At 52.8% G+C, this 13,193-nt stretch overlaps 1 protein-coding gene across 7 annotated transcripts in view; it reads right to left on the bottom strand.

Moving 5' to 3' along the window:
* Window positions 1–13,193, bottom strand: part of Sema4d (semaphorin 4D) — a 95,411-nt gene that overhangs the window by 13,699 nt on the left and 68,519 nt on the right. For 2 of the 7 annotated variants that reach the window (XM_060372412.1, XM_060372413.1), the window contains 10 exons: window positions 12,825–12,938; window positions 11,864–12,015; window positions 10,642–10,817; window positions 10,400–10,556; window positions 9,267–9,489; window positions 8,068–8,183; window positions 4,928–5,100; window positions 4,808–4,851; window positions 3,017–3,346; window positions 687–887 (listed from right to left, as the gene is read on the bottom strand). In XM_060372412.1, the coding sequence (XP_060228395.1) occupies window positions 687–887; window positions 3,017–3,346; window positions 4,808–4,851; window positions 4,928–5,100; window positions 8,068–8,183; window positions 9,267–9,489; window positions 10,400–10,556; window positions 10,642–10,817; window positions 11,864–12,015; window positions 12,825–12,938 (1,686 nt within the window). Of the gene's footprint in view, window positions 1–686; window positions 888–1,079; window positions 3,347–4,807; window positions 4,852–4,927; window positions 5,101–8,067; window positions 8,184–9,266; window positions 9,490–10,399; window positions 10,557–10,641; window positions 10,818–11,863; window positions 12,016–12,824; window positions 12,939–13,193 lie in introns of those variants that run through there. The other 5 variants (XM_021654318.2, XM_060372414.1, XM_021654312.2 and 2 more) reach the window with 3 other exon arrangements.

Below are 13,193 nucleotides of genomic sequence, written 5' to 3' on the forward strand. Positions count from 1 at the left end.
GATAATTAAAAAGCAATTTTTAAGATAAGCTGGGTTTGGTTTTCCTGCAGTCAGCTCCATGCCTGGCCTCTGTATGAAGGCCAAAGCCCACAGGTAGAGACAGAGCTCAGGGAGTTCCCGAGCTGAAGAATGGTTTTGGTAAACTCATTTTGCAAGAGTATGTTCCTAATGTTCAGCGTAGAAGAAACCCTCCACCTTGTGAATTTTATGCTCTTACTTATTATTTTAATTTTTTATGTCCGGGACCTGGTACATTCTAGTCACGCATTCTACCATTGAGGTATATCCCTGTTCCTACTTTAAAATTCCCAAACAGGGCCTTGCTAAGTTGCCCAGGCTGGCTTTAAATTCTCTCCATAACCCAGGTTAGCAATCCTGACCTCATCCTGGCTCTCTGCGGTCCTGTAGGTCCAGTTTTCTGACATACAGTGGTGCCCACGCTACCCTGATGGCTGCTTCTACAGCAGAGAACCTGCAAGCACAGGCAATCTCACACCTGTACCTTTACAGCAATAAGCTGGATGACCCCTGCTGTTGCCCTAGCAACAGTCTCACACTGTTCACAGTTTATCTCAGGATCAACAGGGCTGAAAGCAGACAGCTGAACCTCAGGCACAGCTGGGAAAGCAGTGAGCAGTAAGGGCAGAATACGGGGACAGCCATGGACACTCCGGCCCTCAACTCACCTGTGGCCTGGCAGAAGAGGTAGAAGGTCCCCAGCGCCTGCACCTGCTGTGCCTGGTCACTCAGGAAGGGTGGCAGCAAGGTAACCGGCTTACGGCTGTTGGGCCCTGAGGCCAAGGCCGGCCAAGGGCTTCTGGGAGATGAACCAGGGCCCAGACAGGACAGAGAGGAGCCAGGAGAAGGGAAGGACTTAGGAGATGAGGCTGTGAGACAGAGGACAGAAAAGAAGGCACTAAGGAGAAGTCATCAGAACAAGTCCCATGCCAGAGAAGGAAAAGCAAGAAACCAGACACATGGGAATGAGAAAAGAAAAGAGCCCAGGCCTAACCCCCACCCGGGCCATCACACAGTGATGGGAGGCCCATGCAGCCTCCACTAAGGAAGGGCTGGCCCAGTCAACGATAAAGCTTCTGGTTTATTTGGGTACTTTTCAAATGTGTACAGTTCAAAGTAGAAAAATAAAAACAACGTAAATCTTATAAACACAAATGTTTACACGGAAAGGTGAGATCATGTCATGCTGAAGATGAATGTCTACACGGCTCAAGGGATCCAGAGCTCATCACTGTACATGGGATGAGTGTCCCACACACAATACGTGAAGAACAAATGTTAGAGTCGTACCACCCGTTAACATCCTAAAAGACACTGGCGGAAGACAGGCTGCAGCAGCGGCTGGCCACTCGGGACGCTGTAGTCACTGTCCGAGGCTGGGAGCCCGCTGCCCAACCCTTTTCTGTCTTGTGTGGACAGTCAAGGTGGAAGTCCAAAGGCAGTGATGTGAGACGGAAGCGAGGAGAGACAGCATGTAACCAAGAACCAAAGTTGTTCTCGTGAAGATGCCACCCGTCGGGGCAGGAGGTGCCAGGAAGGAGCAGGACTGTTGGGGTACAAGCCCCCCTCCCCTCACAGGAGCAGCTCAATTGCCACCAGCCACTAGGCTACCTGCCCTCGCTCAAAACCCACCTTGTAGATGTACGGTAGGAAAAAAGTACAGAAAGAAAATCTTGGAAAAACGGTACTTCCTTCAAAATGAGTAAGATTAAAAAAACAAACAAATAATAACAAAAAAAAATCCCACCAAAATAAAAAAGGTGAGTTCAAGAGACAGTTTTAGGCTTACATACCTAACAGCAGGAAAGAATGAATTTAGCAAAAATAAGTCTATCCCTGAGAATCTTAAGCAACATATCCATATTGTATCTCAATATGTAACAAAAATCTAGAAAATGTTCATCTTCTCATGAATATTAAAACATCTCCTTCAGTAATTAAAAAAAAATGACCTAAAACATCAACATAATCAGAGCAAAACTCCTAAAAAAATAATTAAGGGAAAGAAAAAGTCCGTGCCGATCTGGACAGCAAGTGATAAGTTACCAATCTGATAAACTAAAACGTCACTTCCAATCTGGAATTAAATTATCTTTTAGTGGCTGCTACAAGAAGGGGAGAGGAGGGTGGCTCTTCTCGGCCCGCAGAGGCGGCCATCTCTTCCCCAGGATACAAAGGGCTCAGGTGCATCTTAAATAAGCGCTCCAGCGACTGCAGGACTTGAGACTGGAATAGATACTTGTTTCCCAAAAGGACAAAAGGGGCGAGTCACAGGTTCAACCCAAGAGAGGAGAGACAAAGGACTGAGGTCGGTACACGATTTGACAAGACTCAGCTACTGAATGGGCGCAACACAACACTCTCCACGGAGGACTCGGGGCACGGGCCGGGACACGCTGGCCTCAGTCCCCATCAGCATCCGAATCTGCAAACTTCAGTTCACACTTGACATCGAACGGTTTGTCCCTGGCAGAGAGCTCATCGATCCGCTGCGAGTCCTCGCGGTCTGTGGGCACTTTGCTGGTGATGGTGTCCTGCTCCGTTTCGTAGCCGGTGTCCAGGGCTGGCTTGGGCTGGTCACCATTCTGCTGGGAGAAGCTCCCAGGCTCCACCAGCGTCTCCTTCACACTCTGCTCCAGGTCAGAGAAGTCTGACTTGGGTTTCTTCTTTCCAAGCAACAAGGCTGAGCGGAATTTTAAGCACTGTCCAGGCAGATAGCCCTTGTAGCAGTTGTAGGAGAAGAGGCAGAGGAAGAGGACAAAGATGAAGAGGAGGAGGGACATGAGCAGGCGGTTGTCGCTCGACTTGAGATACATCGTCTTTTCTGAATGGAGCTGCGGGACCGTGTTGATGACCATCTTTGGTTCACAGGGCGTGCCGGTGGGGGAGGACTTGGGAGGTAGGGTAGCAGCTCTGGGGGAGGTGGCCCACAGGGCCGGGGTAGGGGGAGAGGACCCCTGGGTAGATGCCACCGGCACTTTGGAAGTGATCCTACTACCTTCTGTCTGAGCAGCCTGTGAGGCAGGCGAGGTTGGGGTCCGAGGTATCACCTTCACTTCCAGGACGTGCTTGGCAAGCAGTTGGGAGATGGTCTTATTCTTCACCCTCTCCTCTGACAGGCACTGGTACACGCCACTGTCTCCATCCGAAAGGTTGAAGATGAGCAGGTGCTTCCTGCCCACAAAGCCATACTTGGGACTCACAGCCTTCAGCTCTCCGTTCTGGAACTTCCACACCACCCGGGCCAGGTTAGACTTTTGGAAGCATTTGAGTTCTGCTGTGCCACCGTGCTTGAAAAAATGCTGGTGGGAACTTTCTTTACTCTTATCTGGAACATCAAAATAAATGTGCTCAGCATCAACAACTCCGTCTGTCACTCAACTGCTCTCAAGAACAGGTTACTACCCACAGACGGCAGGAGACTTTCACCCACTGGAGCTGGACGGAATCTTCAGGACCAAGAAAGAGACATTCACGACCCGACAGCGGCCCCCCGAAATGAAGGAATCCGTGACAGAGGAGTCCTGTGCTCACCCTGTCCCTGGAGAAGACTCAGTGGCCTTGGGGGCTGGGCACTAGTCAGCTCCCCAACCTGCGGGGCACCCAGAGTCAACTTGTCAAATGCTTTTGCTAATGGCAGAGGCAGGCCGGCTAGCAACCAGGAACCCTCTTCTTACACATCTCTTACTCTGACGTGGCTGGTTGGAGGTGAGAGGACAGGGCGGGGCCCTCTGTCCATGTGTGCCGGGAAGGCAGACTATAATCCTGGCAAGATTCTATGCCTACCTCTGCTCACAGCTATTCCCTGATGGCCAGCCATCAGCAGTGGGACCCCACCCCCCCAAGAGGACACCAGAACTAATTACAGCTGTGTCTTCTGTCTGGAAAACCAGAGGTGGGATACAATTTGTGTCTAGGAATTATTTGCATATATAATGAGACAACTATCTTTGAAAGGAGATCAAAGTCTAAACATGAAATTCATTTATACTTCAATGACACCATACACATATAGCCCAAAGGGAATTTTATACAATTTTCTGTGTGTGAATGTGTGTTTATATAGAAAGCGGCCAGAGAAGCAGAGATGTACCAAATGTTATCCCTTGGGTAACAGTTACCGTGTGGTGTGTGTGTGTGTGTGTGTGTGTGTGTGTGTGTGTGTGTGAGGGCCTTTCATTTGTCTGGTACTTGCCAAGTCATCAAGGCTGTCTAGGGCCAGAAACTCCAGGGGTCCATCTGTCTCACTCTCCTTCTGGCCAGGATCATAAGCACGAACCACCATGCCCAGCTGCTGCATGGGTTCTGGGGACTGAACTCAGGTCCTACCAAATGATCTATCTCCCTAGCTTTAAAATACCTGAAATAATATCTTATGAATGAAGCTACCTTTTCTAGTGTAAGGTTTTTCTCCTGAAAGCATGACCCTGCTCCAAAATGTTCCTGAGTCAGCATTGTTAGATGAGGGCCACTTGGCCATACCCAAGGCTCCTTCCTCCCCATTCTCAGCAGGCTCAGGTTTGGCCTAAGGAGCCTGGCTAAGCAGAACAGAAGAGCCTGGTGTGGGACAGGGCATGCTTTCAGCGAGCTGACATCCCAAGTGGCTTTCTTTCTGTAATCAAAGGGACAGAGAAAGATCACAGGTCCACCACAAGAACAGGTCACAGATCACCTGACATGAGAGGAGAGAGAAGAGAGGAGAAAGGGAAACAAGCTGCACACGAACACCACGGAACAGAAGCACCAGGAACTCCGCCACCCCATTGGGGAGAGCAAAGGAGCCACTCACCCAGGCACAAGGATGTGTCGCCGCTCATCTCCTGAATCCAACCCCTGGAAGACAATGGGCACACGTCACTCTCTGGCCCATGCACAGGGCCCATGTGCACAGTCCCGTCCATTCCCGTACCTGCCAGTGCCCTCTGCCTGGTGCAGGGCACCACAGGCCTTGGTGGCGGGGTTCCAGGCGCAGTAGGGGTCCCGGGCCAGCACACAATCCTCACAGCTGGCGTGCTTTCCGCAGAAGGCCAGGGGAGCCTGGACCACTCCCGAGTTGGAGCCAGCATACACAAACCTCCTCCCCTGTGCGAGAAAGACAAACAGGTGGTGTGAGGAGGACCTGGGCACTGGTTGGAGCTGCCCACTTTTCCTCCTGCTCCTGGGGTATGACAGGGAGGGCTCCATGACTCAGAACAGGCCACAAGGCCTGACCACCAAGACCTAAGTGACAGCGTCCTCATCAGTTTTCATTGTCAACTTGACACACTTGCGGGAGGGAACCGCAGCTGAGGAATGGCCTCCATCAGACTGGCCTGTGGACATGGCTGTGGGACGTTTTCTTATTCGCTAAGAATGTAGGTGGGTTCTGCCCATGGATGCTACCCCTGGGCAGGCAGATACTAGCTAAGCAGAAGCCAGAGGGCAGGCCAAGACGCAGCTCTTCTCCGTGGTCTCTGCTCCGGTTCCTGCCCTGGCTTTCTTCAGTGATGGACTGTCGGACCTAGAAGCATGAGATGACCCAAATCTTTTCCTCCCCAGGTTGCTTTTGCTCAGAGTGGTTTATCACGGACGGGAACAGAAGAGCAAACCAAGAAAGAAATAGTGTTATGAAAACACAGGCAGGTGTTCCATGTCCCAGGAGGAGTCAAAAAACTCAAGAAATCGCAGGGCCTAGGATCTGACACCACCCTATCACATCTGGGGCTGGACCTCTGGCTGAGTGCAGTATATGCTTGCATCAGCTTCTCTTCCGAGAAAAAAAAAGGCAATTCTGTCCTTGTTTCCACCCAACTGAAACACGCCCTCCTGGAAGGGGGAGGGAGCTCACAAGACTCAAAGGAAACTTAGGAAGCTCAAAAAGGCATTAAATCCACTCCCCCCAGAGTTACATAAGCAGTACCCAGTTGCTGGCGAGAGGGAACTCCGCTCTGCCGAGCTGCCGGCTTGTTGTCCTGGGAGCACCGTGGATGCCGCTTTTGTGAATGCCACTTGTGCTGGGGTAGGCTGGCTGTTGATCAGCTGCCTCTGGCCACCCACGCTCTAGTAAATAATCCCTCATTCATCCCCCGTAGCTAACTCCCCAAAACTCACTAAGCGCGACTTCTGTGTCCTCGGTGCCCTACCTGGGGTGAATAGATTTGTATTTGTGTCTAGAGAAAACTCATAACAGTTCTCTTCGGCCACTTCCCACTCTAACTTGACACCCCCACTGCTCTCCCAGACCCACTGTAGGTGGAAGCCAAAGGGCACAGCTTCCAAATGCCAGTTTGTGTCCCCTGCCAGAAAGTAGGCACCTGTGATAAGAACATTCCTTATCCTCTATCTCTGAATCCAGCATGCCAGCGAGACCACACCCATCAACACCTCTCAAAGAACAAATAGAAGGCCAGCAGATTTAATGCAGCAGAAGATAATGCCACGTGCTTCCTACTAGCCTGTATTTATAAGGGAAGAGCCACAGAAACACACCATGGCCCCCCATGGGTAGCACATGCCAGGCTCTGACTTCCAGGCCAGGAGCGTGTCATGGCGTTGGCCACAGGCCAGGTCCAGCAGCCCACTTGGCGCTGGCAGAAACCCAGCACACCAGTAGGTAGGACTGATGGTCCCTTAGTATCTGCAGTGGCTACCTAAAGAAATGTGAAGTGCGGCCATGTCGCAGACATGGAGCCCAGAGGTGCAGTCCACAGGGAAGGACAACATCAGGCCACAAAGTCCAGCAGTATCACAGAGCTAGGCACCAGAGACAAGGGGATGGCAAGCCTGAAGCCAAAAGCATGACCCAGGACCTAGCCACTCAGCAGGTCATGGCAGAGTCCTGGCAAGGAGAGGGGGCACCTATGGCCAACAGGCATGGTGAGGGCAGGTGGCATCTATCTCGGGAAGTGCTGGTCCTGCTCCGGCTTTTCCACGGGTGCTGTGCTGCTCACAGCCCATCCTCAGCCCCCAGGAGGCTCACACGTTCTCATAACCTTCACAATAATGAAATAATGTGCTTACAAACACACACACCGTGACTACCTTTTGAGGAGCATGCAACAGTGCCCAGGGGTCACATGCCACCTAACTGCCCTATCCTAACTGTGAAATGTGGTGGTCACCTCTTCCCAGGGCCAGAGGACAAGGAACAACGAGTTCCAGGCAGTGGACCAAACCCAGCACCCAGCCATTTCTGCACTGTCCACAAAGGACTTTACACCTATTTTATTTTTGCAATGGCTTCTCACTTACCTCAGGCTGGCCTTGACTTTGCTAAGTGGCTAAGGCTAGTCATGAACTCCTGATCCTCCTGCCTCTACCTCGGAAGGCCTGGGACTAAAGGTGTGAAGAACCACACCCTACTCGGGCTTAAAAAAATGTTACTTACTTACTATTCTTAGACAGGGTCTCCCTATGCAGCTCTAGCTGTCCTGGAATACACTACGTAGACCAGTCTGGCCTGGAACTCACAGAGATCCACCTGCCTTTGCCTCCTGAGTGCTGGGATTAAAGGCATGTACCATCATGCCCAGTAGAGCTTCACATTTTTAAATGCTTAAAAATAAATTTTAAAATTAGTATTTTTTTATTTTTAAGAACTTTAGGCAATGCCTAGCTGGACTCTTACAGGTAGGCCCAGTCACCTATGTGTTTCCTCAGCTCGTGGGAGCCACAGTGCAAGAAGCTGAGTGCCTGGGGCCGAGGCTTCCAGCCTGCAAAGCCTGCCCGGTGTCAATGTGGTGGAAGCTTTATCGGGTGGCCTGTTAGTTTTTCTTGCAAATCAACCAAAGGGCCATCACCCGCCAGCATAGTCCGAATTCTCTCAGGACATACTGTCTCAGGCTAGTGACCACCCAAAATTCCAGCCACCTGCTCTAGGGGCTAAGTACGTCGTTCAACCTCCCTGGCTCTGCCATGCCTCCTTCCCGAGGGAGAATGCTGTGACAGTCTAAAGGCCAGCTCGTCTGGACCAGGAAGACCAGAGGCTGCCAAACAGGGAGAGAGCGTCCCAGCCACAGAGGAGCTACGGAGTACGACAACCGCCAGGGTCTGCCCCCGAGAGCACACTACCTTCTTGGATGACAGCAGCAGGGTCTGGACCGGCTCAGAGTCCTGGAAGAGCTGGGTCTCCTCCACAACATGCACTTCCTTCCCAAGGATGACAGCTTTATGCAGGGCCCCCCGGTCTGCAGGGTCAAAAGCTCAGGTTAGCATGAAGGCCCCAGAGGGACACACCGAGGATGTCGCACTGGCTCACTTTAAGTATCAACTTAGTGCAGCTCCGAATCAGCTGGTCTGGCCTGCAGCACTCTCTGTGGAGGAGCTGTCTTGACTGTTTTCTGGTGGGGGAAGACTGAAGGCGCTATGGAAGGCACCATCCCTTGGACAGGCAGTCCTGGACTGCGTAAGTGAACAGAGCTGGCTGGCTACGCGAGGGAAACTCAGCAAGCAGCCCAGCCAGCAGGCAGCATGGGTGCGTGCACTGCCCTCTGCTCTCGACTGTAAATGTGATGTGACTAGACGTTCAAGCTCTTGCCCCGGCTTCCCGAAAGTGACGGACCATAAGCCACAACACAAGCTCGAGAAACCCTCTTCCCCTAAGCTGCTTTTGGTCGAGTGTTTCAACACAGCAACAGAAATGAAACCAGGACAGGTCCTAACCTTGATGGCAACCACTCACACCTGCGAACACTCAAATCATCCCCTCTACGGGATGCCCAGCAGGGGACACTTCTGCCCCACGGTGGGTACCAACAAGGTCACATGTGGACCCTCAAGCCACAAAAAAATGTGAGGTGGCCTTGACACTCCACTACTCCTCCAGGGAAGTTAGGTGCCCAGAGGAGCAGACAGGGGCAAAATGTTCATGTCATCTGGGAAGCTCTCAGTGTGGCCCCTGGGTCTCTGCTGACTGCCGAGCTCCAACTCTCCATCCTAGAGATGTGCTTCCTAAGACCCACAGGGCAGGACCGAGCTGGCTCCTCCCAGAAGGGGGCAGGGTCTCCAACCACTAATCAGGAAAAACCAGCCAGCGGCACTGATCCCAAGACACCAGGGGCTGCTTCCTTCCTTCAGCACCAACCCAGGGACCAGTCAGGACTTGTATTAGCAACCCGCACCCCAGGTGCCTGTGTGAGTCAGAGACTCAGAGGGGTGCAGGGATGGCTCAGCACTCCTCTCGGGTTGGCACAACCCTCTCTGTCACCTGGAGATGCCAGAGCTACCTACAAACAAGTAAGCGAATTTCCCAGTCTTCCCAGGGGGCCCACCTGTGCTGATGAACATGACGTCGTAAAAGGTCCCATCCAGAGCCTGGACCCTGTCCACCACTATCTGGGTGTAGTTTACGTCTTTTTTGATCAGCTTGGGCCTGTTGTCTATCGGGGTCACAGAGTCATCCATCAGAGGGTGGTCTTTTACAAACTGCAGCGTTTTGTCTGGGAGATTCAAGGAGCTGGTGTAGTTGGCTGCCCGAGCCTCACTGTCGATGCACTGTGGGGCAAGAGCACCGTGGTCATGCGCACACCCGAGTAGCTCCAACCCAGCACAGAAGAGAGGCCCTACAGGGTCAGTCACACTTCTCCAAGAGGAACAGGACTGAGGTGGCCTCACCAGGGACAAGGAGCCGTGGTTTTAAAGCACAGCCACATGGCATAATTGTCTTAGGACCCAGGAGAGGAATCAGTTGTCAATGAAAACACTCAGCAAACTTCTCAAATTAAAGAAAACAGCTTTCCTATAAGAAAGCACCCTAAACACTGTTTAACACACACACATACACACACACACACACACACAGACACACAAATTCTAAGTAATACAAAAACATAAAAGAAGGTTGGAGAGATTTTTCTTTTGGCCCACCTCCCTACTGAACAAAGAATAACCAGGTGTCAAGGCCAGACACCTACGGAGACGTTGGTCCTGGGGAGAGCTGCCAGAGCCAGAGCCACACACCCATTCACCACATGACAGCAACGTGCAGGCAACCCTAGAATTTCCCGTACTAATTTACTAAATTTCTTAAAGAAGGTGACTCCCATCGCCTGGTGGACAGGCTACCTCAGGAGACAGCCTAGGCTACGCTGACAAACGGCTTTCTCTGGAGGAAACAGGCAACGGAGCAAGCCTGCCATTGCGCAGTGCCAGTCTCTCTAGAGAGCCCAGTGGTACACTCTCCCTGGGCAGTGTGTAAGGAGACCTGTTACCCACCACACACAAGAGACCAGGAAAGGAACAAGCTTTGCTCTCCTCCCCAGGCCCAGCAGCCACTCAGCCCAGTGCCGAGACTCCTGTGCCCATGAACCTGTTCAAGGGAGCTCTGGATCTCTGTGGTCTCGTGCGTGGGGCCTGGAGACCCACAGGGAAGACGATCCCCCCTGGAAGGTTCAACCCCGCTTACCGCTCCAGGCCGGGGTGTGGGCACCAAGCCATTGTAGCGCACCCACTTGGTGTGAGACTGTTCCACTGTGGCGCTCTGCATGTATTTGCCCCGGGAGAAGACTGCCTCCACCGCGGCCAGTGTGTAGGCACAAACTGCTGACAGACCCACATTGTTCCTGCGGAGGGGAGTCCATGAGAGCGTCAGGAGGGCAGTGGGTCATCGGGGTGGGCGGGCCCCAACTGCCAAGGGAACTAACTCACAGCTGTGGGGTGAAGACTGCATAGAACACAGGCTCCCTGAGGCCCGGGGCCCTCAGCACGAAGACATCCTGAAGCACGTTGAAGACCAGGCCGCTATCTGGCCTGGAGCAGATCAGCCTGGCCTTCAGGAAGGAGGTCCACTTCTTTTGCAAAGTCCTCAGGCCGCCCTGGTCCCCCTGGAATGCCAAAGACAGCATACGGTAGGGGCAGCAACCAGAGAAGCGGGCAGTCCATATGCCCCCAGCCACCAGGCCAGCCCACGATGGCTGCAGACTCCTGTAGCCACGGGGGCTGGGATCACAGAATACGAAAGGAGCCAGGCACGTGCGTTGACAACCAAAACCACCACACCTGTGTCACCCTGGTGAGCCACTGGCCTCGCCTGCTGCAGCTTCTCCCAGCGGTGACCCGTGAAGGAGAACACAGGAGTCAGGGAAGTAATGGGTGGCTGCCTCCTCAGCAGACCCCAACCCTGCAGACCGGCTCCTTTCATTTCCTCTCTGCCTGCCCAATTCCAGATAACGTCTTAGGGCCCTTTCATCATGCTCAGTGAGCCAACCACTGAGACAAGCACGGGCTGCACACACTCTGGGCTGGAGAGAAGGACAGCCAGGGCCGTGGGACTGAGGTCTGGTTTCTGCGGGTTCAGCTACCTGTGATTAGTCACACACTGAGAATATTAGCGCTCGCTTTGACTCTTTCTTCCCCTTCCTTTTCTTCCTTTTATGCGGCTGTGGTGCATGCTGTGCCTCTGTACGGGTGTGCACAGGCAGTTGCACTTCGAGGCCAAAAAGTCAATGTTAGTTCAGAACCTTCCACCGTAGTCTTTGAGGCCAGGGCTCATAATCAAACTCAGAGCTTGCCGATGAGGACAGTCCTATCAGCAGGCTTGCCCCAGGGAGCCCCCGTCTCCGCTTTCCTATGTAGAATTACAGGGGGTCTACTCAGCATTTAAAGGCTAGGAGATCCAACCTCCTGTCCCTTTGTTTTCAGGGCAAGCGTTTTAACCACTAAGCCAGCTCCCCGATCCTCCTTGGAGCCTCAAGAGAAACCCTTCCCACATCTCTGTAACTTCCATCACCAGTCACTGTGCAGCCTCTTAGTCTCCTCAGCTGCCTATCAAACTTTACCAAATATTGCTGCAATTCCAGAGCTCGGAAGCCTGGAGCAGCAGCATCCGCGCCAGGACCGTGGGCGGGTGGGGGCGGGGCGCAGGACTCACCTTGCACACCCTGGCAACTCGTGGGATCATTAACTTGAAGACGAACTCGTACTCCACGGACACCTCCGTGAAGAAGAAGTACACCTTGTCGTCCTCACCCTCCGCACCTTCTGGGCTTTTCTGGATCACGTCGGCGTAGACGAAGCTAGGCTCTGTGGAGCGGCGTCACAGGGTCGTTTCTGAACACGAAGCCACCATGCCACCTCTGCCTGCTCCCTAGCGTGCCACAGGCGGGCTAGTGCCTTGACCCTGGAAGCTTCCCTCCCAGGACATCTACGGTGTGCACATGTCCCCCTTGTCAACCCAGGATGACGCCTGCCACCCTCCTCTGCCTCACTGAGGTAGCACCAATGGTGTACAGAGGAAGCCAGGTGGGGCCTCCCTGCTGGCACGTGCTCTGCAGAGCCAGAGTATCTGCTGACTTAAACGAGGGCCAAATCGGCCACTATCAGCCACCGAAAGGATTCCAAGACTCAGACTCCTGGGGAGGCCCAAGGAGAAACGGGCTGTCTCGTATCTTAGACGCCAGGGTCTGACTGCAGATCAAGGGGCCTCAAAAAAGCCCAGAATCTCACTGGCCAGCATCCCTAAGACATCCAAAAGCAGCTCCCCATCACCCACATCCTGAGGTCAGACAGCAGACATGCTTGCTTGGCAGTAAACACCAACTGACCAGACCCCAAAGGCTCCACCCCTAAGATCACATTCCCAAACACCATGTCTGCATTCTCAACTTCCCATCAGAACTTTATTTTATTAAAGCCTCCCAAATTGTTTTTTTTTTTGTGTGTAACGGGGTGGGGGTACGTGCAGCATGACAGAAGCAGATTTACACAATGCTGTTAGAGCACAGTTCCAAAGAGTTTGGATGTAACATGAGCCCCAGTGCCCCATGGTTTGGGGACAGCCAGAGGAAAAACAAAATGGCACACCCATGCGGCTGGCAGCACGCACTTCTTACCATTCAGCCACGGGATGGCATACTCTGTCCTCAGGGGACTGTGGGAAGAGTTTCGAGAGATGATGGGTTCACTGCCCAAGAAATTATACGATGTCCCAGAGTACAGCTCTCCCCCTGCAGTGGTGGAAAGGGAGCAGAGAAGGGGACCCAGTCAGCATTCTGCCTCTGATGGAGGCTGGGCACAGCTGTTCTCAACACTAGCCCAGGCTGGCCCATAAGCAAGCCTCATGCTTCCACCTCCAGCAGGCGATCATAATCTATTTATGCCCTCATTAATTTCTTGTAGAAAGAGGGGCCTCCCTGTCTTCTGTGATATGTATTTCTGCTTCCTACATCAACCACCTTTCTTTTATCAGGCCAATCACAGTT

This window comes from Meriones unguiculatus, chromosome 19 (assembly GCF_030254825.1).
Source record: "Meriones unguiculatus strain TT.TT164.6M chromosome 19, Bangor_MerUng_6.1, whole genome shotgun sequence".
NCBI classification, from domain to species: Eukaryota; Metazoa; Chordata; class Mammalia; order Rodentia; family Muridae; genus Meriones; species Meriones unguiculatus.